The 27,643-nt window shown below is 39.7% G+C and overlaps 1 protein-coding gene across 1 annotated transcript; it reads left to right on the forward strand.

The window, feature by feature from the left end:
* Positions 1-5,003: 5,003 nt before the first annotated feature.
* On the forward strand, positions 5,004-24,185 carry rcc1 (regulator of chromosome condensation 1). The gene is given in 11 exon segments (XM_034175148.1): positions 5,004-5,091; positions 8,923-9,008; positions 12,285-12,472; positions 12,574-12,753; positions 13,158-13,254; positions 13,374-13,496; positions 13,584-13,724; positions 13,951-14,070; positions 17,396-17,548; positions 21,926-22,039; positions 22,042-24,185. Coding segments are annotated over 10 exon segments (1,251 nt in total). The 5' UTR covers positions 5,004-5,091; positions 8,923-8,932; the 3' UTR covers positions 22,101-24,185.
* Positions 24,186-27,643: the final 3,458 nt, after the last annotated feature.

The following is a 27,643-nucleotide window of genomic DNA, read 5'->3' on the forward strand; positions in this document are numbered from 1 at the left end:
TTTTCAAATAAATGTGTGGAAATCATGGCAAAATGACAAGACAATTCAAAATGGCCGACCTCCTGTTTGGAGTAGACTCATGGTGCAAGAGACTTTTTGGTACGTCTATGCACGTCAGACATAAGTACCAATTTTCATCTCCCTACTCCAAAAAAAGCCCTATGGGGAGGGGTTTTTGAAATTTTCAAGGGGGCACTATTGAGGCATCTTGCCCCGCCCATGGGCAACACCCCTATGAATTGTAAGAGGTTGTCGTGCTTGAGCTGTGTATCAATTTTCATGATGATATGACAAAATTAAGGCCGTTAAAAGGAAGAACGTAATTTCATGGCGAAGGGGCGATATTCGGCACGCCGCCACACAGACGCCGTTACTCGTAACTTCACAGTGATCATCACCTACGTTCACCAACTTGTTCTGCATGTTTTAGAAGTCGAAGGAAGTTGATGGTGTTAACTATGTGACATCAGTAACTGTTTAAGTATAATGTTCCATGGCGAAGGGTCAAAATGGCAGCGCCATAGCGGCCACACCCTTCGACATAGAGAAAAGCTTTCGATAACTTTTGATCAGTATCGTCTGTGGATAATCTGGAAGAAATTTGAAGTGCATTGGACAAAATCCCTAGATGGAGTTCGTTCAAATACAACATGTGGAAATCACCCCAAAATGACAAGAAAATTCAAATGGCCGACTTCCTGTTTGGAGTAGACCCATGATGCAAGAGGCTTTTTTGTGTGTCTATGCAAGTCACACATGTGTGCCAATTTTCATCTCCCTACTCCAAAAAAACCCCTATGGGGAGGTTTTTTTGAAAGATTCAAGGGGGCGCTATTGAGGCATTTTGCCTCACCCATGGGCGACGCCCCTATGAACTGTAAGAGGTTGTCGTGCTCGACCTGTGTATCAATTTTCATGATGATATGACAAAATTAAAGCCGTCAAAATGAAGAACGTAATTTCATGGGGAATGGGCAATATTCGGCACGCCGCCACACGGATGCCGTTACTTGTAACTTCACGGCGTTCATGGCCTACGTTCACCAACTCGTTCTGCATGTTTTAGAAGTGGAAAGAAGTTGATTGGCTAACTATGTGACATCAGGACCTGTTAAAGTAAAAATAGGACATTTCCTGTTACCACCGGGGGGCGCTATGGCGTAAGTGGGATGTTAATATATGCAGACGTTCAGGGCGGAGTCCTCATCATGTCCACAAGTTTGACTGATCTACGATTAAGTATGTGGGCGTGACAGCCGTTCGAAGTGAAATGGCGTGCTCCGAAAAGTTCGCCAAAGTTTGACGAACCCTAGCAGCCACGCCGTTTGAACTAATTACATTCATTTTGATAACTTTTGATCACAATGAGGTCATGATGATGTTGACCAAATTTGAAGACGATTGGATGAAATCCCTAGGATGAGTTCGTTGAAATGTAAGTAGTGGAAATGGCCAAAAATGGCAAAAATTAGCTCAAAATTGAAACTTAAAATCAAAATGGCCAACTTCCTGTCGACATTTCACCATGACAGTAAGAAACTTTTTGTGCGTCCTGGCATGGTAAATATGTGTACCAAATTTCGTGAGGCTGTAACGAAAAAAACCCCAATGCGCCAGGGGTTTTTTGAAAATTTCTAGGAGGCGCTATTTTGCAATTTCGCTGCGACCATGTGCGACACCCCCAAAGTATCGAATTTCGGATCTGTCCGGATGACTTTGGAAAGTTTGGTGAGTTTTTGAGCACGTGAACAGGCCGAAATTTCGATTTCAACAGTGATAATAATAATAATAATAACTAGGACTGCAAGCAGTCATATACGGGCCCTTGTTCTGCGCAACCGCCTACCCAGGCCACTGGGTGCCCTTGTGACCACATGTGGGCATGTGCATGCAGGGGCAACCACTCATCACACAGTTAAAATTTTAAACAAATCACACAATGCATCAAGGAGTTATGTTGATTGTTCATCCACTAGGGGGCGCTCAGTGTACAAACAGAGGGGCTGGGTGTGTTCAGGGGCCAACTGTCATCATACATGTGAAGTTTCAAGTCAATCAGGCAAAGCATGAAGGAGTTATCATGACTTGATGTTCCATGGCGGAGGGTCAAAATGGCGGCACCATAGTGGCCACACCCTTCAACATAGAGAAAAGCTTTCGATAACTTTTGGTCAGTATCATCTTCGGATGCTGTCAAACAAATTTGAAGTGCATTGGCGAAAATCCCTAGGAGGAGTTCGCTCAAATACATCATGTGGAAATCATTTCAAAAAGAGAAGAAAATGCAAAATGGCCAACTTCCTGTTTGGAGTAGACTCATGGTGCAAGAGACTTTTTTGTACGTCTATGCAAGTCACACGTGTACCAATTTTCATCTCCCTACTCCAAAAAAACCCCTATGGGGAGGGGTTTTGGAAAGTTTCAAGGGGAGGCACTTTGCCCCGCCCATGGGCGATGCCCCTATGAATTGTAAGAGGTTGTCGTGCTTGACCTGTGTTTCAATTTTCATAATGATATGACAAAATTAAAGCCGTCAAAAGAAGAACGTAATTTCATGGCGAATGGGCAATATTCGGCACGCCGCCACATGGATGCCGTTACTCGTAACTTCACAGTGATCATCGCCTATGTTCACCAAGTTGTTCTACATGTTTTAGAAGTGGAAGGAAGTTGATGGGGTTAAATATGTGACTTCAGTACCTGTTTAAGTATAATGTTCATATGGCGAAGGGTCAATATGGCGGCACCATAGCGGCCACACCCTTTGACATACAGAAAAGCTTTCGATAACTTTTTGTCAGTATCATCTCTGGGTGATCTGTAAGAAATTTGAAGTGCATTGGACAAAATCCCTAGGAGGAGTTCGTTCAAATACAACATGTGGAAATCACGCCAAAATGAGAAGAAAATTCAAAATGGCCGACTTCCTGTTTGGAGTAGACCCATGGTGCAAGAGACTTTTTTGTACATCTATGCAAGTGACACGTGTACCAATTTTCATCTCCCTACTCCAAAAAAACCCCTAAGGGGAGGGGGTCTTGAAAGTTTCAAGGGGGCGCTATTGAGGCATTTTGCCCTGCCCATGGGCAATGCCCCTATGAATTGTAAGAGGTTGTCGTGCTCGACCTGTGTATCAATTTTCATGATGATGTGACAAAATTAAAGCCGTCAAAAGGAAGAACGTAATTTCATGGCGAATGGGCAATATTCGGTACGCCGCCACACGGACGCCGTTATTCGTAACTTCACGGCGTTCATCGCCTACGTTCACCAATTTGTTCTGCATGTTTTAAAAGTGGAATGAAGTTGATTGGGTTAAGTATGTGACATCAGGACCTCTTAAAGTAAAAATAGGACATTTCCCGCCACCACCGGGGGGGCGCTATGGCGCAGGTGGGAACTTAAGATATGTAGACGTTCAGGGCGGAGCCCTCATCATGTCCAGTAAGTTTGAAGGATCTACGATGAAGTATGTGGGCGTGACAGCCGTTCGAAGTGAAATGCCGTGCTCCGAAAAGCTCGCCAAGGTTTGACGACCCCTAGCAGCCACGCCTTTTGACTTAATTAGAATCTTTTGATAACTTTTGATCATCATTGTATTGTGATGATTTTGACCTAATTTGAAGTCGATCGGATGAAATCCCTAGGACGAGTTCGTTCAAATGTAAGTAGTGGAAATGGCCAAAAATGGCAAAAATTTGCTCAAAATCGAAACTTAAAATCAAAATGGCCAACTTCCTGTCGACATTTCACCATGACAGTAAGAAACTTTTTGTGCGTCCTGGCATGGTAAATATGTGTACGGAATTTCGTGAGGCTATGATGAAATAAGCCCAATGCAGAGGGGTTTTTGAAAATTTCTAGGGGGCGCTATTTTGCGATTTTTCTGCGACCATGTGCGAGGCCCCCAAAATATCGAATTTCGGATCCGGCCGGACGACTTTGGAAAGTTTGGTGAGTTTTTGAGCATGGGAAGAGGCCGAAATTTCGATATCAAGAGTGAGAATAATAATAATAATAATAATTATAATAAACAGCGCAATTACAATAGGGTCCTCGTAGGACGTTGCCTACTCGGGCCCTAATAAAAAGAAAATACAAGCCAAATATAAAAACATAATATATTAATGATAGGACAATCTAAAAAGTGGGTCTTTAAGCTTGATTTAAAAGTCTTCATAGAGTGCGACTGCTTTATAGACTTTTTATTCAGGCTAGGAACACACAAATCTCCTGCACCTTGCGAACACAAGGCCCGAGCCGGTACGTAGGGTAGACTCCTGTCTGATCTCATCCATCACATTCTGTTTTTCATGCATCCAGATTGCAGAAGGCTCCAGTATGGTGATTACAACCAAGTGATTGTAGTATTCTGGATGTGTTGCTATATAGTGAACAGTTTTTCCAGTGTTTCCTATCTGTGTCGGACAGTTTTAACCTCCAAACAGACACACAAAGTGGTTTTATGTCATAACCCTGTAACAACCTTCTCATGTCACGTCTCATGTATAAAGGTTGAAAATTCAGATACAATTTGCCAGAAGGCACACCAAAGATGCAAGCCTAGATTTGATATGTTTTGTTGGAAAAAAAGAAGTGCTTCTCTGCTCCACTCCACTATGAAGCTATTTTCCACAAACTCGTGATAATCTCCTTTCCCAATCTGGACAACCAAAAATATTGCGGAAAGAAACTCAAGGTCACCTCTAGTCCTTATTTGTCTCTAAGATACTAGGGGGAGGAGCGTGCGATCCTGCTTCCCGCCAAAAAATGCGTTTGTTTTTGTTATCACGCAATCTAGCGACTTCTGTGGAGTTGAAGGACGTGGGGCGAAAACTGTATGCTAAATCAACTTTCAGATCCATATTAGCTCACTTGTGATGACCCTGAGTGAAAAACGGTGAATATTTGTGGCAGTCTCCCCACCCAAGATGGCGGAGAAAAATATCGCAGAACTTGATGTCCCCTCTAGTGTTCTACTCCTATTGAAGGAAGTAGAGCAGGAAGGGGAGGAGACAGGAGGAACGTTTTGCACTTGTGTTTTTTGAAGCAGTCCGTCAACGTGTTTCGTCTTCAGTGTGTTACACTTTGGTAAGTTGTCACCTCTTAAATTTCCTGTCTGAAGAAAATATAAGTAGTAATGTTGGTTATATGATTTAACTTCATTCCTAAATTATTTTATTGAAGTTAGTTTTCAAATGTAGCGCTCATGCTAGCTGTGGTTGCCTTGAACATTAGCCAACTAGCATAGCTGTGTGTTAGCTTCATCTTCAACCATGAATTAAAAGCTTAGTCACAACAAATGCTAAAATAACTAGTTTATATTTGAAAGCCCACATGCTATGTTTGGCTCTGTTGTGTGTTTTGAGCTAAATAACATTTCTGCCCTTCATTTCCTGTTCTTTGAACCCTTTAGCTAATTTTTAATGTGTAGCTAAAAGCATTGCAATAATATTATTTTATTACTTCCGCCACCTGTTAGGAGGTGAAAATTACGCAATTGCCTGTCTGTTTGTGTCCAACGTAATAATAATAATAATGATAATAATAATGGTTGTGGATATCACTATGGTAACAGTATGTGTTGGTAGGTTATTGTTACAGTAGTGACGTGATATCCTAACCTTAATAGTCCAAATAACCCAAATCTTACAGATACATGAACCCAAAGAATAACTGAAATGAGAAATGTTGGTTGATATGACGGGACTTAATAAACCCTAAAAAAAGTCTTCTGTTGGAGAATCAAACCCCTGTCTCCCCGATGATAGGTGGGAATATTTACCACTACTATATTAACGAGAAGCTACCAACACACACTGAGTCACGGAACATAAATTACGGCAATTGCCATAAGAATAGCCCCAAGATTTGGAGTTATGGCTGCCGTAACTGTAACCACTTTGGGGGAAAAAAACAAACAAACAAACCCCCCCCAAAAAACCATGCCGGGTCAAGGTGATTTGTAGAGAAGGTCTAAGAAAGAGGCTTACTAGAATTTAAGGTAATTGAAAAATCAGGTTTAGGAGCATACGCTGGTTCCACATGTCCTTACATCCATCACACAGAGGGAACCATCTTAAGTCCTGGGTGGCATCCATCCAGGCAGACAACTGGTTGATCCTCATATTTGGAAAGGCACCATGTACGTGGTGCACCCAGGTGAAATGTGGGCACACCTGTCACACAGTATTCAGCATCCTGTTTCTGCAGGTGTCTGTGTTCTCTTCTCCACTGCCACTGTATTTTGAGACCATTTCATATAGGTGGAGTGGGGGCAGGAGGACTTTAGGTGACCTGGGCAGGACAAATGAAGCCATAATACATCCCCATGTCAGAGTTAGTGAACAAAACCTAACAGGCTAACTAACCTAGGGTCAGGTGTTTTGTTAAAGCGTGTTTTTGTGGGCTCACTGGTTTTTTTCATGACCGTGGCTTGGTGCCAGTGTTACAAATTATTACTGGCTTATTGCCTCACAAAACTGCGGAGTGTTATGGTTAGTGTGGAGTGGAGCTGTCCGCTAAGCTACCATATCTGCTAGCAGCATTTGCATAACATGCTAAATAACACGAAAATTTTACTTGACAGAACTACTTCAGCACAGACTTTTTAGATGATCCTTTATGACAGCTAATTGTACAGCAAGCCACATTATTAGTTATTTGTAATAAAATGCTCAGAAAGGACAGACATGATCATTCCACAGCAGACCGTGACCAGAGTCTGACGGCACACACCACCTATTACTCAACGTGACCATACCCCCCCCCCCCCCCCCCCAAAAAAATTATTTTGATTTAAAATGTCTTAAAGGATCATAAAAAATAAAAATCACCCACATACAGTTGCCATGGAGGTGGAAACTGGCTGTATAGACCAAAACCTTTTTTTTTTTTTTTTTTTTTTTTTTTTTTTTTGGTACCAAGTTGTAAACATGTTTATTTCTCCTCTAAAGTTGGACTCTAACATTTGGACCAAGCCTCAAGCATCCAGTAAAGAAACTACAACAATTTCAGTTTCGACGGGTGAAGGTTGGGACTTGTGTATATCACAAATATCTGTTTAATCTCATACCTGGGTGTTGATGCCTTGGTATGCTGCAAATTTAATATAACGAAGCATGATTTATTATTTGATATCAATAAGAACTGCTAATTTAGTCAAAATCCTGTCAAGTGAGTATGTCTTGCTACCTTGGAAGTGTGCATGCACACACGCAAGCATGTACGCGACACAGAGAAATGTAATTGAATTTTCTCTGTCTGGGTATATTTTGGTGGTTTTAGGAATCATATCAGAGGAGCAGAGGGAGTGCAGCTGTCTGTAGAGTGAAAGAATGTGATTGTGTGCCAGCCATTGACATGAGCTTTTGACAGCTGTTAAGTTACAACTGCACCATCTTTCACATGAAGCATTTCTCTTGTTTTAACTGTTGACTTCTGTTGGATTCATTTGGTTGTTCCCAGGAGGGATGGCAGTTGTTGAAAAATGGAGGAGGATAAGCTCTTGTTGGCTATGTGAATGACTTGGCATTGTATAAGAAAATGTCAAAACTTAGCTTTTTTGTGTTTGTTTGTTGTGGGTGAGGTTAGTAATGAATTCATGTGAGACAATCAAATGAACGTCTATAATAAAAAAGGTCAGGATGGTTCATTTATTGATACTCTTGCTCTTGGGAACATTTTGTTTGTGACCATGGGAATTCTTGCAAAAAATAAAAACCTGAACAAATACAAAATGTAGAGAAATTAAAGAAAATGCAGAAGTATTTTTTTGCTGGTGAAAAATATTTATGAACATGGTTAGTTTAAAAACTCTTCTTGGAGGAAGACGAAACCTTGGTCACAACGTTCATTCATTCATTTTCTGTCGCTTATCTTGGTCAAGGTGACAGTAGACCAGGCAGCTCATCTGATACTTCGCTGTACTCAGCCAAGTCCTTTAAGTGTTCTGGGGGATCCAGAGGTGTTCTCAAGCCAGCTGGGAAATATAATCCCTGTGCCGTGTCCTGGGTGTTCCCCAAGGCCTTCTCCCAGTTAGACGTGCTTGGAAGACCTCCCTTGGGACACTGCCAGGGGACCATCTCACCAGATGACCGAACAGTCTCAGCGGGCACCTTTCGATTTGAAGAAGCTGTGACTGTACTCTGTTCCTCCTGGATCGTCGAGCTTTTTACCCTTTCCTACAGTGGAAGCTTAAATACCCAACAAAGGAATGTCATTTCCACCACTTATATCCACAACCGTATTCTTTATTCTATTCTAACTATAGTTGAGGAAGATTGGAGCATAATTCAACTGGTTACCCCCACTCATGAACAAGAACCTGAAATACTTAAAATTCTCCACTTTGGGCAATAATTGTCATCCCAGATAGGACAATCCATCCTTTTCTGACAGATGACCATGGTCATAGATTTGGAGGTGGTGATTCTCATCCCAGTTGCTTCACACTTGGCCTCAGCTTTGGTTACACCCTAGTTTAATTAGTTCTCAGTGCCAGTGGATTAATGTTTTTTTTTTTGTTTTTTTTAATTGTCAATGTGAATATTGACAGACTTGTTGAGATGATAGTACTGGGGTGGTGACAGTATGGTATATCGGTGCTGCTTCACACTTGCCATTGTAGGGTTCATCTCTTCTTGTGACATCTCAAGTGTCTTGCTGGTTATAGAACCATAAAAAACCCTTTTTAAATTCAGATTGTGAATTTTTGTTTCATACAAAACGGCAATAAATAAGTAAAATTGGGTGAAAAATCCAAATAATTTTAAAAATAATATGTAAACATATTTTCATTTTCTGCAGAGGTAATTGCTGACATTAATGGCATTTTACTTTTCAGTGTAATTAATCAGATTCAGGATTTGTTAGTCCTACACCTCCTAATGTTTTGTTGTTGTTTTTTTTCCTCTCCTGAAGTGTTGCCATCATGCCTGCTGCAAAGGGCATCAAGAGGAAAACGTCCCATGGTGTGAAAGATGACAGAGATGCGAAGAAAGTTAAAGGTAAGGTGCCGGGATCAGTGTATCACTAAATGAAATAATTTTTTTAAATTTTTTTAAACAATTGTTGTACAAGGTTGACATTTTGCCTGAAAAGCAAGTTGAGCATGAATGCAAACTGAACAGTTCAATACTGTTAGCTATACACAAAGACAAATAATATTTTTATCTAGTAATGAATGCCAGTATTCCCTGTATAGTGTTATAGGCCTTTTTTATTGCAGTCTTTCAGAAAATGTTCTGAAATACCTTTGTACTGTGAAATATATCATAGTAATACAGGTTAGAGCTGTACAGTTGCCAGATGAAGGCTTTACCTTTCATTCATTCTCTTGTAGCGGATATAAGTTAAAACAACATTTAATTAAATCTGAAATTGAATTAAATACCTCAAAAGGGGCACCACTTTCATTCACTGCTGAAATGTGATCATGTTATGATCGATATTACCCAGTCTTTGATCTGAAAGGCATCAGTTCTGGATACAATTGATTAAACATGTCTCCACTTGGACACAAGATAAACAACTGGCGTAATATTTACAGAATTATTTACATATATACAAGTACAAACAAATGTAACTACGATTTGACAATTTGGGTAATGATTCGTAGTTTTATTAGACATGAAATCCAGGGAAAAAGAAAGGTCAGAGGCACTAAAGATAGAAATTAAGAATAAACCTGGTTGGAATTTAGCAGTGAATTTTATTATTAAGAAAATTAACCAAAGAAAGGAACTTTGCATCACTGACAGCAAAGACCATCAGAACAGTTGAAGGTTCACTTATCTGGGTCCTTTGGATCGGGGGTAGTGGAAAGGTTCGGTTCTTGGTTGGCCTTTTGCTGGCCTCCTTTAATTTATCTGCATCGAGGTAAAACCACTGGGACTTCCCTAATGACTACAGGCCTGCGGACTGTCTGGTTGGTTTCCCAGTGGGACCAAATATGGTGGTTCAACAGAGATCTCAGGGTGCCTGTGCACTCAGTTTTAAACCCAGACACCCCGCTAAAACATGTCTACACAAAAAAGTGGGCCTTATGTGGCCTGTGGAGCACCAGTTAGTAAAGTCCTTTTTTGCTTCTACTATTCTGTAACTCCGTGGCCATGCAGTTAATTTGACTCAGCCGTGAACCTTTTGAAATTCTCTGTCTGGGTTGGTTGGTGTTGCATTGCAATTCACCGCCAAAACAGTAGAGCATGGAATGTTTTTCATGAAGTCTGGCCTATTATCCCATGGAAGTCAAAATGTAAAAGTGAGATTCCAGAAATTATGTAGTTAATGGACCAGTCGCAGCTTGTGCAGTCCTCATTAGAGATGGGTATCGGGAACCAGTTCCTTTCGGGTATCGTTAAGAAATGATTTGATCCACTGACATCAATAACCTTTTTACTTAACGATTCCCTTATCGGTCCTTCATAGTTGCCATTGTTTTGGGGGGTGTTTTTCAGGAAAATGCTAATTTCTCTACATTGATTACAGACCCTGCAGCGGGTCTGTAATCAACCGTTTCTGCAGCGTGGCTTTGCTTTGAACCTTGAACCAGTCGAAGCAGTGATTCGCAGATCGAAGCAGTGCTTCAATCTGCTGCTTTATTGGTTCATTGTTTTATTTCGCGTTATCTTAATTTTTCCCCACTAAAACCCTAAAGAGTATATGTCTGAGTAATATTTACATTTTTTTTAATGTTAAAACCGACCTGTTATGGTCTTCTGAAACAGTTGATAGATGTATTTTATAACTGAAAAACACGACTAATGCTAACGTTAGCATGTGTATGGCGTTTTCAATGTTAAAGTTAGCATTAAACTGTTTGAATCTCAGCACGTTTGTGTGCATTTGTTTTCTGTTTAATAATTAATGACTCAACGTTCGTTGTCGTAAGAGTCAACTTGTAATTCTTTAAAATTAATTTTTATTCATATACTAAGAATAATAGCAACAACAATAATAGTAATAATAACTCATAATAACTAATAATGCTACAATACAATTTGAGAGAGACAAAAAGAACCTGATGAAACAAAACACAATAGAAAAGATAAAATCAACTAACAGTGAACATAAATAAATAAATATAGAAATAAATATTTCCTGTGAACACTTAGTGACTGTTACACCTCCACTTCATCCCTGTTTTACGAGGTCTGTTAGAAAAGTATCGGACCTTTTTATTTTTTTGCAAAAACTATATGGATTAGAATCATGTGCGCTTGCATCAGCCAAGCTTGAACCTTCGTGCGCATGTGTGAGTTTTTTCACGCCTGTTGGTTGCGTCATTCGCCTGTGGGGAGGCTTTGAGTGAGCACTGGTCCACCCCTCTCGTCGGATTTTCATTGTCAGGAAAATGTCTGAATGGCTGGAGCAGCGCTGCATCAAATTTTTCAAGAAACTGTGTGAGACAGTCAGGTGGAAACCATTCGGAAAATTCAGATGGCTTTCGGTGAAAATCCTATGGGCATCACACAGATTAAGGAGCATTACAACCGGATTAAAGACGGCCAACAGCGGCTGAGGGCGCGCCGCGCTTCGAGCGGCCATTGACAGGCTGAAATGACCAGATCATTTCCAAAGTGAAGGCTGTGCTGATCCGGGACATCGTGTGACTCTCAGAGAAATGGCAGAAGAGTTGGACATCAGCCATTTTTCGTCAGATTCCACTGTTACAGGAGATTTTGTAATGAAAGATGTGCGGAGGCATTCACGCGTCGGGACGAAGCCGCAATGGTGGAGAACAAAAGCAAGTCCGTGTTGGAAGTCTCACGGGACATGTTGTGACATGCCCAGCTCTCCACAATTTCTCGGATACTCACTCGACTAAAAAGCCACCGAAAGCCGTCTGAATCTTCTGAATGGTCGAAGACCTAACGCCATTGCGGCTTTGTCCCGATGCGCGAATGCCTCCGCACGTCTTTCATTACAAAATCTCCTGTAACAGACCCCCTGCGAATTTTCCTCGGATTTCACAATTTTCATTTCACAGCCCTGATCAAGGATTTTGATTTTTCAGCCCAATTTCTGGCACACACTTGGGTGGTTACCTAGAATTACCTAGTATGTTATAAACTTAGTTGAATTAGATTTCATGTAATTCTTCAATTAAAATTGAGTTGCAGCTTTTGTTTAAACTGGGTGCTTTCGTTTTGATAGCATCAAGTTGAATCAAATGGATGGTGTGTGTGTGTGTGTGTGTGTGTGTGTGTGTGTGTGTGTGTGTGTGTGTGTGTGTGTGTGTGTGTGTGTGTGTGTGTGTGTGTGTGTGTGTGTGCGCGCAACAGTGTTCCACAGGAGTCATGGCAAAGAAGCTGGGCAGGTTCTTGTTCTGGGCCAGGGTGATGTTGGCCAATTGGGTTTAGGCGACAACATCATTGAGCGAAAGAAACCAGCTCTTGTAACGCTACCTGAGAAAATTGTGCAGGTGATGGCTGGAGGCATGCATACTGTGTGCCTAAGCAACACTGGTCATGTAAGTGTCAACATATTTCTCTTAAAGAAAAAAAAAATCCATGAAGTTTTTCAGTAAAGTATTTTGTTTCAGATAACCTTTGACATCTTACCTTTTGGTAGGTCTACACTTTTGGCTGTAATGATGAAGGTGCCCTTGGACGGGAAGTATCCGAGCTGTGCTCCGAGATGATTCCAGGAAAGGTGGTACTGGAGGACAAGGTGGTCCAGGTGTCGGCTGGGGACAGTCACACAGCTGCACTCACAGAAGTTGGAACAGTGTACATCTGGGGAACTTTCAGGGTTAGTTGACTCGCCCACACTCTTTCCTTCACTCATGTTTTTCAGCCTGACATTAAAAATGTACATTCTCATTTGTCAAGTAGAAATTTGTAATACCAGTCACACAAGTACAGCGTTGTACAGGTTAATGCAGTGTTTGGATGGATGACCCAAAAGTTCATGGGCTGAGGAAATATTGTATATGATTATGTGTATCAGTTTTGGAATAAATTCCACAAGGAGTCCTTAAGTTACAGTGTTGAAGGAAAAGCATGAGAGATGCGCACACACACACACACACACACACACAGACAGAGCACAGTTCTGTATTCCCGTCCTAGCATGGCCTACAGTACATAATTAAGTTAAATGACTATTAGGATTATTCTCAACTATAATTTAGTGGATCTTGTTTTTCCACACAGGATAATAAAGGAGTAATCGGTCTTTTGGAACCTATGAAAACATCTCCCCTTCCAGTCAAAGTGCCCATGCATGAACCTGTTATGAAAACTGTATCTGGTAAGAAACAGTCCAATTATTAGTAGTAGTAGTAGTGGTAGTAGGAGTAGTAGTATAATTCTTACTAACACTTCTTTTGTTGCTTACTTTTTGTTTTTAATTTCTGGATTGTTTGATAGGTAATGACCACCTTGTACTGCTGACAGTGGATGGACATCTCTACACATTGGGGAATGCAGAGCAGGGGCAGCTGGGAAGGGTGCCTGAGGTGTTCACTGATAGAGGAGGCAGGCAGGGACTTTGTAAGCTTTTCAAACTGTACACCTCAACTTAATAACGTGGAACGAAATGGAAGATTTCTTATCTAATGTGTAATCGTGTCCTTTCAGCCCGGCTGCTGGATCCTCAGAAGGTGACACTCAAAAGAAAGGTTGAGTTTGTCGATGCTTTCTGTGGGTCATACAGTACCTTTGCTTTGTCAAAAGAAGGGAGTGTGTATGGATTTGGCCTGTCCAACTATCACCAGCTTGGTAAGTGGCACACATTTGTTCCAGTGCTTGTGCACTTTAACAATGTGAATATGCTTATTTATTAAAACATTATTTATACAAAAGCTTATTTTAACTCCAGTGTTTAGTGCTTAATGTTGCTTTTCTGTTGACTTTGAATGATGCACTTACATATCGGTGCTATGTATTTGATGTGCACACTGAGGCAATTTCATGCATCCTTAAATCTTTTAATTAATGCTTCCAGGCACAAAAAGCATCAGCACATGTTTTTTCCCACAAAAACTGTCATGCTTCAAGAACTCTACCACCTCTTGGGTTAACTTCTCTGGAGGACAACATCACACACTGTGCCTTGATGTTGAAGGTAATATGCAACTAGAAGGGTAGTTGTCATATCTTACAGTGCTATTGCAGGTTTTTGAAGGTCATGTAAATGGCATTAATATAAAAGTCAACAGCTATTTGCTATGTATGTAAAGCTGTAATGGCATCCTGTACTGAGAAACAACATGACTTCTGTGTGTGTTGTAACGAAAGGTAGGTAGGTGTGTGTGTCTCTTAAAAAGGGGGTGGGGGGGCGGAGGGAGTAGCAGTGTGAATGCAAAATGGTGAGTATTTGTCCCCTCAAGAACCCACGTTCAGAGGTGAACACATCTCTCTGTCCAGGAACATAGTCTGTAGAGTCACCAGTGGTCTGTTTTGTTTTGTTTTTCTCCTATGAGAGCTTTTCGGGCTCAAACTTGATTTGCTTTAGTGTGACATCTCATGTGAAAATAATTGGGATCGTCGGACAGATGATGAAAGTAGACAGGAGTACAAGAAGATGCAGCATAAGGCGAAAAGAGAAATGACAAAAGGCATATAGCGAGCTGTACAAGAAAATGAATAGTAAGGAAGGGGAACAGGACTTGTACTGATTGGCCAGGCAAAGGGACAGAGCTGGAAAGGATGTACAGCAGTTTAGGGTGGTAAAAGATGCAGATGGCAATGTTCTGACAAGCAAGGAGAGTGTGTGCAGAAGGTGGAGGGAATACTTTGAGCAGCTGATGAATGAAGACAATGGGAGAGGAAAGGCTGGGTGACATGGAGAGCCGCTTCACAGAGGAGTTTTCCTGGATCAAAAAACTCCGTGCGCGTTATCGCGATTAGTCGGTGGAGTTCAAATCTCTACCGTTGGCCAAAATTATACCGTGTACCGATTAAACCGGCTATACCGTGCAACACTAACTGATAGGTTCCTATTGTTTGGTCTCACAATGCTATTGGGTCAAGCATTTGTATATAAGGCCTGCCCTCACGTCAAGAAGTCACACAACCTCCAAATTTTTGATTGAACATCGTCTCTTCGATTTACTGGACTGGATTTATCTGAAAGAAGTAAGTAAAATGCTTTAAATATTCTTTTTTTGTTTATTACAGTGTCCAGAACATGTACATATGTAGTTATTGTGGAAAATGTGCCCTACATTCTATCTAGAACTTTTTTTGTGTGTGTAATTGCAATATTACAATATTCAGCGGATGTGGTAGTCAAAACAGTGGTGATGTTGAGAGGAATTCAATTGAAATTTTCCCAATAGAATTTTAAACTACACATGATTTACACATTCTAGCTCTTAGCCTTATATTAAATTACATATATTATTGTCTTAGAATGTGCAGAGATATATTCCCACATCTAATCATTTTCATTTACTTACAATGATTTCTAACCACCTTCAACACTCAGTATTTTCCCCTTACCAAAAGCAGGACTTTCTAACAAAGAAATTCTGTTTGTGCATGTCTGCCCTTTGTCTATTTGGCTATTGATAAGAAAATGTTCCATCAATTCATAGTCAAAGCAGTTGTGGGGGATGCTTGGAGAGGCATTGGTTGCATTGTTCTGGAACATGTGTTAATGTTCATGAATGTAAGGTGTGGTTGTAAGTTGAAGGCTACATGCATTCCTATTAGGATGCTAATCACAGTTTGCAATTGGTCAGTCATACAGTATTGTCACCAGTCCAATGTGTGAATAGGCTACTTCAGTGCAATGTGTGCTATTTATATATACGCATTTGTCTAAGTTTTATTTTTTCCATTTCAGAATGCCACCAGCAAGGACACTTCCTCAGTACAGTGTGCAAGATGTAATTACAATCATTCAAAATGGAGAGGATGATGTGGACATACACTTTGACAAAACTGATGTGAGTGATGCCTGAGTGGACAAAGAAAAACAAGAACTTACTAGGGATGCGAATCTCATCACTGACAACGATTCCATACGCATCTCAATACACTGTCAGTGATACGATACAGCTTGTGATACAAAAATTAAAATCTGTGCTGTCAAATGGGATGACAACAGGGTAGTCACACTTGTCATCCTTCACTGGGTCAGAACCTGTACAGGAGATTCAACGCTGGGACAAAGCCACCAAACCTACATTGATGTTGAAAGGCCTCTTTACATTGTGGGCACCTACAACAAATATATGGGAGGTACGGATTTGTTGGACTCCTTTACAGTGAAATAAAAGTTCGCCCTGACTCCTGGTGTTGGTACATTTACATCTTCTGGCACTCTATTCCCTCACTGTGATCAACGTCTGGCTCCTCTATGGCGCTGCCAAACAAGGAGGTACTGAACATGAGAGTTCCAGGCACAGCTATCATGTTGTCTCATTCTGGTAAGAATCTATTTCTGGTGTTTGCCATGTTTCTGATATCTTTTACGTGTATCTTCATGCATTTTTTGACTTGTACATGAATTGATTATTAATATTTATATTGATTCTTCTCTTTTCAAATCAGGTGGACACATCACATGAAACACCAAGAGAGGATGACTATCTTCAGACGGTGGGAGCCCAGTCGCAGCAGGGAGTCCTTTGAATACTGGGAAAAGACCATCCTCAGGTGATGGGAGTCCAAATGGTCACTCTTCCAAGAAATCACATGTATACACCCACTGGATGTGCGCAAGGACCTTACTGGACATTTCCCTGTGAAGGTGAAGAGAGGACGCTGCAGACATTGCAGTAAAGGATATACGAATACCCAGTGTAGCAAGTGTGATGTTTGCCTCTGTTTTTCAGAGGACAACTATTTCTGGGACTGTCATTGTAAATAAATGTTAAAGTTCTTGTTGGAATAAATGACTGTTCATATCAAGATGACTGAGATTATTTTTCATGTTATACTGTTCTGGGACAAAAGCAAAATTCACAATTGGCTAGAGCTGTAAGTGGTTCAGTTTTTATGTTCAAATACACAGTTATGCAGATTTCTATTGAATTACACAAATTAGAAACTCATTCCACCATTAGGGGGCGACAAATGTGAATAGTCTGAATTGCCTTGTGTATCAGGATAGTCAAACTGTCACAAAAGATTTGCGCCCACCAATATATAATGCATGCAATCAACTTGAATGGCAGGTTGACCGGATCATTTTGTGGACTTGATAAATCTGTAGTTTTAATTTCATTATTGCAGAAAACTATTCTGAAATATTTATATTAAATTGTCAATTATATAATTCACCCAACCTGCCTTTATGAGTATGATTCTTACAGTCTTTGTGTGGGGTTTTTTGCGGGGGGTGGCTTGTATTGACTGATACCCAGTTGATCTAGTCTAATATTTTAAAAGATTGATGCAATTGGGGGGAAAAAACATTTGTTCTTTGAATTATCTTTCAGGCCAGGTATATAGCTTGGGTAGAGCAGAGTATGGTCGTCTTGGTTTGGGCCAAGGTGCTGAAGAGAAAAGTGAGCCTACACCTGTGATGGGGATGGAGCCAGTCGGTGGAGTAACATGTGGGGCATCTGTCAGTTATGCCGTCACCAGAGAAGGTAACCACAGCAATATTATTAGTGGGTAGTATTAAGATTATATTTTTGTACGCTGAAAGGAAGTGACATTAACTGAAATATTGATTCATTGTGTATGACAGTAAAGCTGGAATATATTTAAAAAATGTAATTTCTTTTTCTTTGTGCGTACACAGCTGTATGGAGAAAATCTATTAGGGACATCAACATCACCACATCAGGTGGTGTGGTGGATAAACTGAATAGATGCTCCTACAGTGCCCTCCAAAAGTATTGGGCTCCTTGGTATTTCACATATTTTAATGTGAGTGTCCAATCAGAATTGGTTCACCGTCACATGGTTTTCCAAAATCCAATCATAGGGCAGATTCACCGCACATGACACACCAAAGATTGTTTTTAGGTGATGTGTTACTAGTTTATTATAGTTTGCTGTGTGTTTTGAATAAATGTGTGTGGAAAATTATTTTCTGCTTCACTTTTTCCTTTATTTCTGATTGTAAACCTTTATTACACTTGTAAAACACAACTATAGCATATATATTTTGAAAGTACAGGTTGTCCTGAAAAAAGAGACATAAAACTTGATTGTGGGATGCAGGGAGAACTGTTAACAGCAGTAATAAAACATTTATGCCAGGCAAGTGAACTGTCCAAAAAATGCCCTCAGACCCCAGAGGGTTAACCACTGAATCTGAAACATAACGGTAGATGTGTGAAAAGACGTGGAATAAGTCTCTTTGCCAAAGGGTATTCCATTTGATGTCAGTGATCCTATGGCCTTGGCGGAGGTTTGCGCTCTCTGAGTGCTTCTAGTAATGTATTTGTATTTATTCATAATTGATGTGAAGAAAAAAAAAAAATCCAAAACATATTCAGTGAGTTGGAAATGTTTCTGTATCCATCCCCTGACTTGTCTGAAGAAGACTGACAATGAAACTGGTTTACAGGTATTATACCAAAGGGGCCCCATCACTTATGCAACGCATCATCTTAGCTTTTATATATATATATATATTTTTTTTTTTTCTTTCTTTTTATTAGAGGACAAAGACAACATAAAACAAAACAGGCATTAACGAGCACTGGCAACAACGGTAATATAAAGAAATAAATGCATGAGGATAATAACCATATAACATAAAACAATACAGACATGATACACAAGGAGGTATATATACATACGCGTACATACATACCCACATGCACACACGTATACAAAACATATCTGTGTATTAATAGCAATAATCATAACAACATCAATCCATACCACAGCAACAACAACAATGATTAAACAACCTTTCAAAATAGTGTGACATTGATTATTGCGTTGTATCTGACCCATTTTTTTTTTTTTTTTTTTTTTTTGTCTGTGTGTGGGTCTCATCTTGTATGGTGCATTAAAAACATTGTGGAATGTAGTGCATTAAAAACACACAGACATAAATGTAGGGTTAGAATGGACAGGATCCTTGAATGTGCAGTGTTTTATTTTTAATTATCTTTAATGTATATATATTAATTCAACCTGTCCTTGTGTTGTTGTCACTATTAGTATTTCATGCAGCCGTTAATCATATAAAAAAATCATAAAATCTCATACATACATATACACATACACACACATATCATGTCATATATCATATGAAAACAATTATTATAATATCAATAATTATATTACCATCAATAATGAATACATAAATAGCCTAAATTTTTTTTTAATTATATATATATATATATATATATATATATCATGTCATATATAAAAATAATTATAATATCAATAATTATTATATTATCAATAATGAATATATAAATAGCCTAAAAAAAATATATATATACATATGTATATACATACACACACACACATACAACTGGTGTGAGGTTATGAGAGAAAAGTTATTAATATTGACCAGATGTCAGTGGGCTCTGTAAGGGGGGTAGAGGCGAGTGTGCTGTCGAGTGACGTGGTTTTGATTTTTTTTTTTTTCCTCTCTCTCTTCCTTCCCCTCCCTTTTTTTTCTTTTCTTTTCCTTTCCCTTTACCTTCCCCTCTCATTTCCTTCCCTTTCCTTTCTCCTTCTCCCTCCTTCCTTTTCTTTCTTCTTCCCTCCTCTCTGAAAGGAAACTAAAACAATACCAGGTCAGTTAATGTTGAGTGGGAGGGTTGGGATTCTGCTGAGTCATTGTAGGGAGGTGAAGAATATTGCATTGTGATGAAATCTGTGAGAAGATTTCTCCAATAATTGATGTTTATACGGTTTCGTGTTTTCCAGTTCATGAGGATAGTTTTCTTGGCGATGGTTAGAGCTATGAGAACCAGTTTGAAATCTATAGTTTTTTTGGTAATTACTGAAGTGTCCCCTAGCAAGCAGAATGCGGGAGATAATGGGATGTGGCAGTCCAGCAAGGATGAAAGTGCCTGTGTAACCTGTTCCCAGAAGTGTCTGATGGGGTGCAGTGCCATGTCGCATGAATGTATGTGTCTGTGCAGTTCTCTGTGCAGTGCATGCAAATTTCTGATGTGAGTCCCATTTTTGATAACCTTTCCCCCGTGTAATGTGTTCTATGCAGTGTTTTGTATTGTATCAATTGTAAATTTGCATTATTAGTCATAAAATAAATATTTTTACAGATTTGATTCCAAAAGTTGGCATCGGGAGAAATTGACAAGTCATTTTCCCATTTGGATGTCGGCAGAGATATTTCTTGAAGAGGTTTTAAAATAATTTGTATATTTTGGAGAGTAATTTTTTGGATGAAGATAGATTAATTAATTGTGATAGTTGTAGATTTGATGATCTGAAATGTACTTTTGTTTGTAGAATTGATTTTAATTGCAGGTATTTCAGGAACTGATTGCTCCCGATGCCAAACCTCTGGATCAGGAGTGGAAATTGTAAAAGTTCATTGGAATTGAAGATATGGTTAATGTGAGTGATACCCTTTTCAGCCCACGTGTTAAAGTTAAGTGATTTTTTTTTTTATTATTTACAAAGTCCGGGTTATTCCACAGTGGAGTGAAGTTAGATGGGGCAAGAGTGGAATTAGTGATTTGGTGGAATTTCCACCAGGCTGTCAGGCTATTGAAACATGTTGGAAACCACGTTGAAACATGTATGGTGTTTAATGGACTTTGTAATAAAAGGAATGTCTGATATGTTTATGTCTTTGCACAGAGTTTCTTCCAAGTCTAGCCAGATGATATCAGATTGGGTAGGGTGTGTCCATTTATATATGTATTGTAGCTGGTTTGCCAGGGAGTATAATTGAAAGTTTGGTGCTTCTAGACCTCCTTGAAATTTATTTTTTTGCAGAGTAGTTAGTTTATTCTTGGTGGTTTGTTTTTCCAATAGAAATGGGAAATGATTGAATCTAATTTTTTGAACCAGGTGGGTTTGGGATGGATTGGAATCATTGAAAATATATAGTTTAATTTAGGTAATATATTCATTTTTACGACTGCTATTCTGCCAATTATGGTAAGTGGTAAGTTATGCCAGTGGAGTAAGTCATCTTCTATTGTCAGTAATGGTGTAAAGTTGAGAGCGCTCAGCTCTGACAGCCTGGAGGATATCTTCACTCCTAGATAAGTGATGTGATCTGTGTATAAGGGAATGGGTGACTGCTGGATTACCACATCCCGATAACTGTTAAGTGGGAGAATGGATGATTTATTCCAGTTTATTGCATAATCAGAGATTTGGGAAAATGACTGAATTGTTGAAATTACTTCTTGTAGAGAGATTTGTGGATTTTGAATGAAAAGTAAAATATCATCTGCATATAATGATATTTTATGACTTTGGGTTGTTTCAATACCTTTGAGTGGGTTCTGACGGATTGCTGCTGCCAGGGGCTCAATAAAGATGTTAAATAATGATGGAGAGAGTGGACATCCCTGCCTACTCCCCCTGTGCAATGTGAAACATGATGTTAGTCCATTAGTAGTGACTGTGGCTGATGATGTGTAGAAAATCTTGATCCAATTCATAAATGAGTCTTTTATATTTTTAATTGATTTGCTTGAGTTTAAAGATGATACATTTAGAGTTTTTATATTGAGAATTTTTTTTTTTTTGAAATGGCATGCACAAATTAAAATGTGTGAAATACAAAGGAGGCAATACTTTGGGGGGGAAGCAGGCACTGTAACCCTTCCAATGGTGTGTAATTTTCTATTTGCTCTAATTGGCAGTTTTAAAAAAAATATGAATTAATCTAACGCTTAAATGTCTCAGACCTTGCTGTTGGAGATACTTTGTTATTAAAGCAGTTCTGATTAAGATCAGGTGGTAAAAGGCTTAACTGGAGGATAAATATCAGTAGTTATTGAGGAATAAAAGAATGCTCATTCCCATTTCTGCTACCTGTCTCCCCCCACCCCCAATCCCTCTAGGATCTGTTTATGCCTGGGGCATGGGCACAAACTTGCAGCTGGGCACAGGTGAGGAAAGTGATGAGTGGAGCCCCGTGAAGATGACAGGCAAGCAGCTGGAGAACTGTGCAGTGTTGATGCCTCCAGTGGAGGGCAGCACACGGTGCTTTTGGTGAAAGACAAACAGGAGAGTTGATGTCTCCCTCAGGCAAAATGACAGGCCATCTTTTGATTGATTTTGAGTTGGGCTTTGGTAATGTAGCTTAAGTATGGGGACGGGGTTAATCTAAATTTAACTTCTAATGCTGAGCCAGGGCAGCGTACACTGTGCAGAGGATGGGCTTAGTTCCTTATGAGAATTCTCTCTGTGGGAGGAAAAAAAAGTTGATGGTTCATTGCAAACTGCTCTATTTTTTTTTCTTTTAATTTTTGTTTTAAATCAAGTTTTGGGTGCTTCATTTTAGTATGTCTTTCAATAAGTCATTAGAGTGACTGATAGTACGTTTGATGTTTATGAATGTGCGTCTATAATTGCGGGTGTGTTCACATACACCTTGGCAAAAACTATTGAAAGTTAATATTTCCCAACTGAAGATGTTCCTTTTTAACAATACATGTAACGTCAAATCTGTCTACTTTATTTAAAAATAGTAATTACAAGATGATATGAGTTACTTTACTATGTCAGATTCACAGTGGACCACCAGGTTACATAGAAAAAGATTAATCAATCTTTAAATGACATGGAAGATTACAGAAAACAAAATCACTGGTAAAATCTCTGAATGAGTAATTGGCATAATTTGGGGTTAATTGGGTCTACCTGAAGAATTACTGCTGTGTTTGTGTGTGTGTGTGCGCGGGGGGGGGGGGGGGGGGGCTCAATAATTGAGCAAATTGGTTTGTAGCAAAATTTTGTATCTACATAATTTTAGTTCCTTCTTAGAAGCCGTCTGTAAAAGTTTCTTGCTGCCACAATCGATATAGTTTACTACAGAAAAATATGAAAACCTTAGGAACATAAGGACAGTAAACGAGGAAGACGGACAGTAATTAATGAACACAACAGTGAACTGGAAGTGTGACTCGGGCTGCAACGAACTTTCATAATCACTTATTCAGTTGTTTTCTCGATTAATCGATTAGTTAATAAAATGGTGAAAAATGTCCATGTTGTCCAGAGCTGAAGATGATTCCTTTGTGTCTTGCTTTGTCCAAAACCCCAATTACAGCCAGTTCTGAGTAAAATAAACCAGAAAGTTATCATATTTAAGAAACTGATATCACATTTGAATATATATGTATATTTATATAAAAATCAAAACTATCAGAAACAATTGTTGGGGGTTAATTTGATTTATCAGTGATTTGTTGCAGCTTTAACTGTGACAGCGGTTCCCCTTTAAGACGACCGCTATGACCTGGAAGATAGAGGAACAAGTTACTCAAAAGTCAGCATAGTAAAAGCTAGACAGCAGTTTAGTTGATTACCAGGGTAATGCCTGACAGTCAAGGGCTGAGTCTTTATTTTTAATGTCAGTTTAGGTTGAGTGTCTTCTCCTTCGTGGTGGACAGGTCAAGATAATAGAGCACTCTCTTAAAGAGATGTCACATTTCTGTCTGATGCCGCCAACCTCCTTCAGTTCATTACTTTTGATTTAAAAAATTTTTCAAATCTCTTCTCACTGCCACCTGCACCCTCTGCTGTATTCTTCAATTAGTTCCTTAAAAATGGACAGAGCTTCCCTCATTAACCCATAATTATGTCAATTACGTATTCATTAACTTGTAAAATGATTTTCATTTATTTGTGGAATCTTCCATACTGTTTAGAGGCATTCGTTTTGGTGTGTGTGTGAGTGAGAGTGTGAGAGACCCCGTGAACCACTGAAAATCTGACATGAATAAAATCTGACACAAATCTGTTCTATCAGTTTTATTTAAACAACGTTATCTGGAAATAAAATGGACATTATAATGGATCTGCCTGCTTTTAAAGTGGATTATAAAGGTTTTTCAAAGGTGTATGTGAACTTATGTCTGCAACTGTACGATTAACGAAATGACTGCACACCTTTTCACGCTGCAAGCCTTTTTACTGTTTTGTTTGGTATCACTTCAGACTGGATTTTTTATGTAGTGTTGGTTTCATATGTGGGACTACTGTCTTTTATCGATGCCACACAGTTGTCTGGCCATTTGACTGTGTGGACATTTCAATAATGCCACTGTATTCTACATTTTCCTGTCTGAAAATAAAGATAATATTTTACACGATGAAGCTTTTTTTTTCTTAAGGAGCATGACTAAATCTAATACTGTGCTTGAATGAAAATGGTGCGATTGTCATGCTACAAAGAAGGAACAAAACACAGCTTTCACCATCCATCTGAGCTACATCGCAAATCTTAATTTACATTGGCAGCGCTCTTGCTAAATGGGCATTAACACCAGTTCTCCAGATGCCACAATGTTTATTTAAAGAGATTAGAGTGTTTTGAAGCAAAGTCTGTTGCCTTTCATGGACGACACAATCAGCTGCATACGCACAGGACGGCAAAGGTGAATCACAAAGACTTAAGGATGCAAATACTGGAAGCAGTGCTTTATGTTTGTGAGGGGAAACATGCCGACTCTTCATTTGACTAATCTTGCTTTCATCTGAGAAAAGGGCTCGTGATGATGTGTAAGGGTTGAGTCCTCTGGAAAGCACTTGTGACACAGAGCTTTGAAATGCTAAAGTATCTTTCATAAGCAATTAATTGATCAGAGTGAACGTCTTTCTCTTGTTTGCATTTAGCTGTTTTGCTCTTTGTAAAATGAGAATAAATTTGGTGTCACCGCTGCTCGTTGGCTGTGAATTAACTGAATCTTTATGAATAAGATTTGATGCTCTTAACTTTATTTCTTGAAGACTATGTAAAGTGGTTCTGCTTAATTGTTTTAATGTTTAGCCCACCCACCAGACCACATTAAAATACATTTAGGATCTCCAGACCCACACAAGTGCACTGCTGGAGTGTTGTTCATGTTGTTGATGGCAAGACATATGTCCTCCAGCTCAGTTGCGAGTACACAGCGTCAGCTGTTCCAGCTGCACACTGCTCTGGACAACGATTGCAATCAGACCCTCAAGCCACGCCTGACAATGTTGGATCATGGTGTGGGGGGGGGGCACACTCCACAGGCCATTTGTGGGTTGGGGCATCGCACTCTTACATGCCATTTGTATATATATATGTATGTGTGTGTGTGTGGGGGGGGGGGGGGGGGGGGGTGGTGTTTGGCACAGTCGTGTGGCACTTACACATTTTATGCAGACAGCTTGAATGTGGTCATCTGCACTCCGCTATTGTGCCAGGAGCGCGAATATCCCCGCATTTTCTAAGTGCCCAACGAGTGGTGTTGGATGTTCGTGTGTTGCACCTGGAATTTGGCCGACACCTGACGAGAGAGGAGCAGAATGGGCACTCGCGGGGCACTCATCTTTCGGCCACTGGTTTGTGCAAATGGTTGTGGCAACAGCTGTTTGAGGCAGCTCTGATTTTTCACGAGTGGCATGCGATTCCTCCTTCGTGCGCCAGTCGGCTTCAATCGTTATGTGTGAAGGGGCTCTTTAAAAAATGTGACGACATGCTACTTATTTGTATGCTTTGCAGGGCTTTTGTGTGTCTGTGTTTCTTTTTGTAATACTTTATCAGGTCTGGCAGCATGCATCTATAAACTGGTGCCACCTTGGGTCATGGGTGGCAATCACCCAGGCCTAAATTAATCCATTAATTAATGGATTCATTCAGGGATTTTTATAGGCTACTGACAGCCCCATGGTTTGGGTTGGAGCTGCACCATGTTTTTGGTGTCAGAATGGTTACTTTTTGCAAGCAGAATGGCAGGTGGAACACTTATATAGATGAGCGCGCACTTGCACAGAGTCCCTGGCTTCTCCACATTGAGACAACACTGAGGATCTTCAGATTATTTTATTGTTTTCTGGATCATGGGATAATGTTGTCGCATGCAGACTGAGATGTTATGAGGTGCTGGGAGTCTTTTTCCTGCAGCACAAAGCCGCTTGTTAACAACACAGAGTGGATCAATCAGCCACAGTAACATTACAGCTGGCGCTGGAACTTGGCACCAAAGTGAGTCAAATGGAGTTTTCTTCAACCAGAACAAAAGGAATTAAATAATTTTTCAGATGTGGTTTTGTAAAAGTGGATAAGTTTAAAGATGATCTCTCTGAAATGCACAGGTAAGACTATATACAACCCCTGGCAAAAATTATGGCATCACCGGCCTCGGAGGATGTTCATTCAGTTTAATTTTGTAGAAAAAAAGCAGATCACAGACATGACACAAAACTAAAGTCATTTCAAATGGCAACTTTCTGGCTTTAAGAAACACTGTAAGAAATCAGGAAAAAAATTGTGGCAGTAACAGTTACTTTTTAGACCAAGCAGAGGGAAAAAATATGGAATCACTCAATTCTGAGGAAAAAATTATGGAATCATGAAAAACAAAAGAAAGCTCCAACACATCACTAGTATTTTGTTGCACCACCTCTGGCTTTTATAACAGCTTGCAGTCTCTGAGGCATGGACTTAATGAGTGACAAACAGTACTCTTCATCAATCTGGCTCCAACTTTCTCTGATTGCTGTTGCCAGATCAGCTTTGCAGGTTGGAGCCTTGTCATGGATCATTTTCTTCAACTTCCACCAAAGATTTTCAATTGGATTAAGATCCGGACTATTTGCAGGCCATGACATTGACCCTATGTGTCTTTTTGCAAGGAATGTTTTCACAGTTTTTGCTCTATGGCAAGATGCATTATCATCTTGAAAAATGATTTCATCATCCCCAGACATCCTTCCAATTGATGGGATAAGAAAAGTGTCCAAAATATCAACGTAAACTTGTGCATTTATTGATGATGTAATGACAGCCATCTCCCCAGTGCCTTTACCTGAAATGCAGCCCCATATCATCAATGACTGTGGAAATTTACATGTTCTCTTCAGGCAGTCATCTTTATAAATCTCATTGGAATGGCACTAAACAAAAGTTCCAGCATCATCACCTTGCCCAATGCAGATTCGAGATTCATCACTGAATATGACTTTCATCCAGTCATCCACAGTCCACGATTGCTTTTCCTTAGCCCATTGTAACCTTGTTTTTTTTCTGTTTAGGTGTTAATGATGGCTTTCGTTTAGCTTTTCTGTATGTAAATTCCATTTCCTTTAGGCAGTTTCTTACAGTTCGGTCACAGACGTTGACTCCAGTTTCCTCCCATTTGTTCCTCATTTGTTTTGTTGTGCATTTTTGATTTTTGAGACACATTGCTTTAAGTTTTCTGTCTTGACGCTTTGATGTCTTCCTTGGTCTACCAGTATGTTTGCCTTTAACGACCTTCCCATGTTGTTTGTATTTGGTCCAGAGTTTAGACACAGTTGACTGTGAACAACCAACATCTTTTGCAACATTGCATGATGATTTACCCTCTTTAAGAGTTTGATAATCCTCTCCTTTGTTTCAATTGACATCTCTTGTGTTGGACCCATGATTCATGTCAGTCCACTTGGTGCAACAGCTCTCCAAGGTGTGATCACTCCTTTTTAGATGCAGACTAACGAGCAGATCTGATTTGATGCAGGTGTTAGTTTGGGGATGAAAATTTACAGGGTGATTCCATAGTTTTTTCCTCAGAATTGAGTGAGTCCATATTTTTTTCCCCTCT

Source organism: Thalassophryne amazonica, chromosome 7 (assembly GCF_902500255.1).
Source record: "Thalassophryne amazonica chromosome 7, fThaAma1.1, whole genome shotgun sequence".
NCBI classification, from domain to species: domain Eukaryota; kingdom Metazoa; phylum Chordata; class Actinopteri; order Batrachoidiformes; family Batrachoididae; genus Thalassophryne; species Thalassophryne amazonica.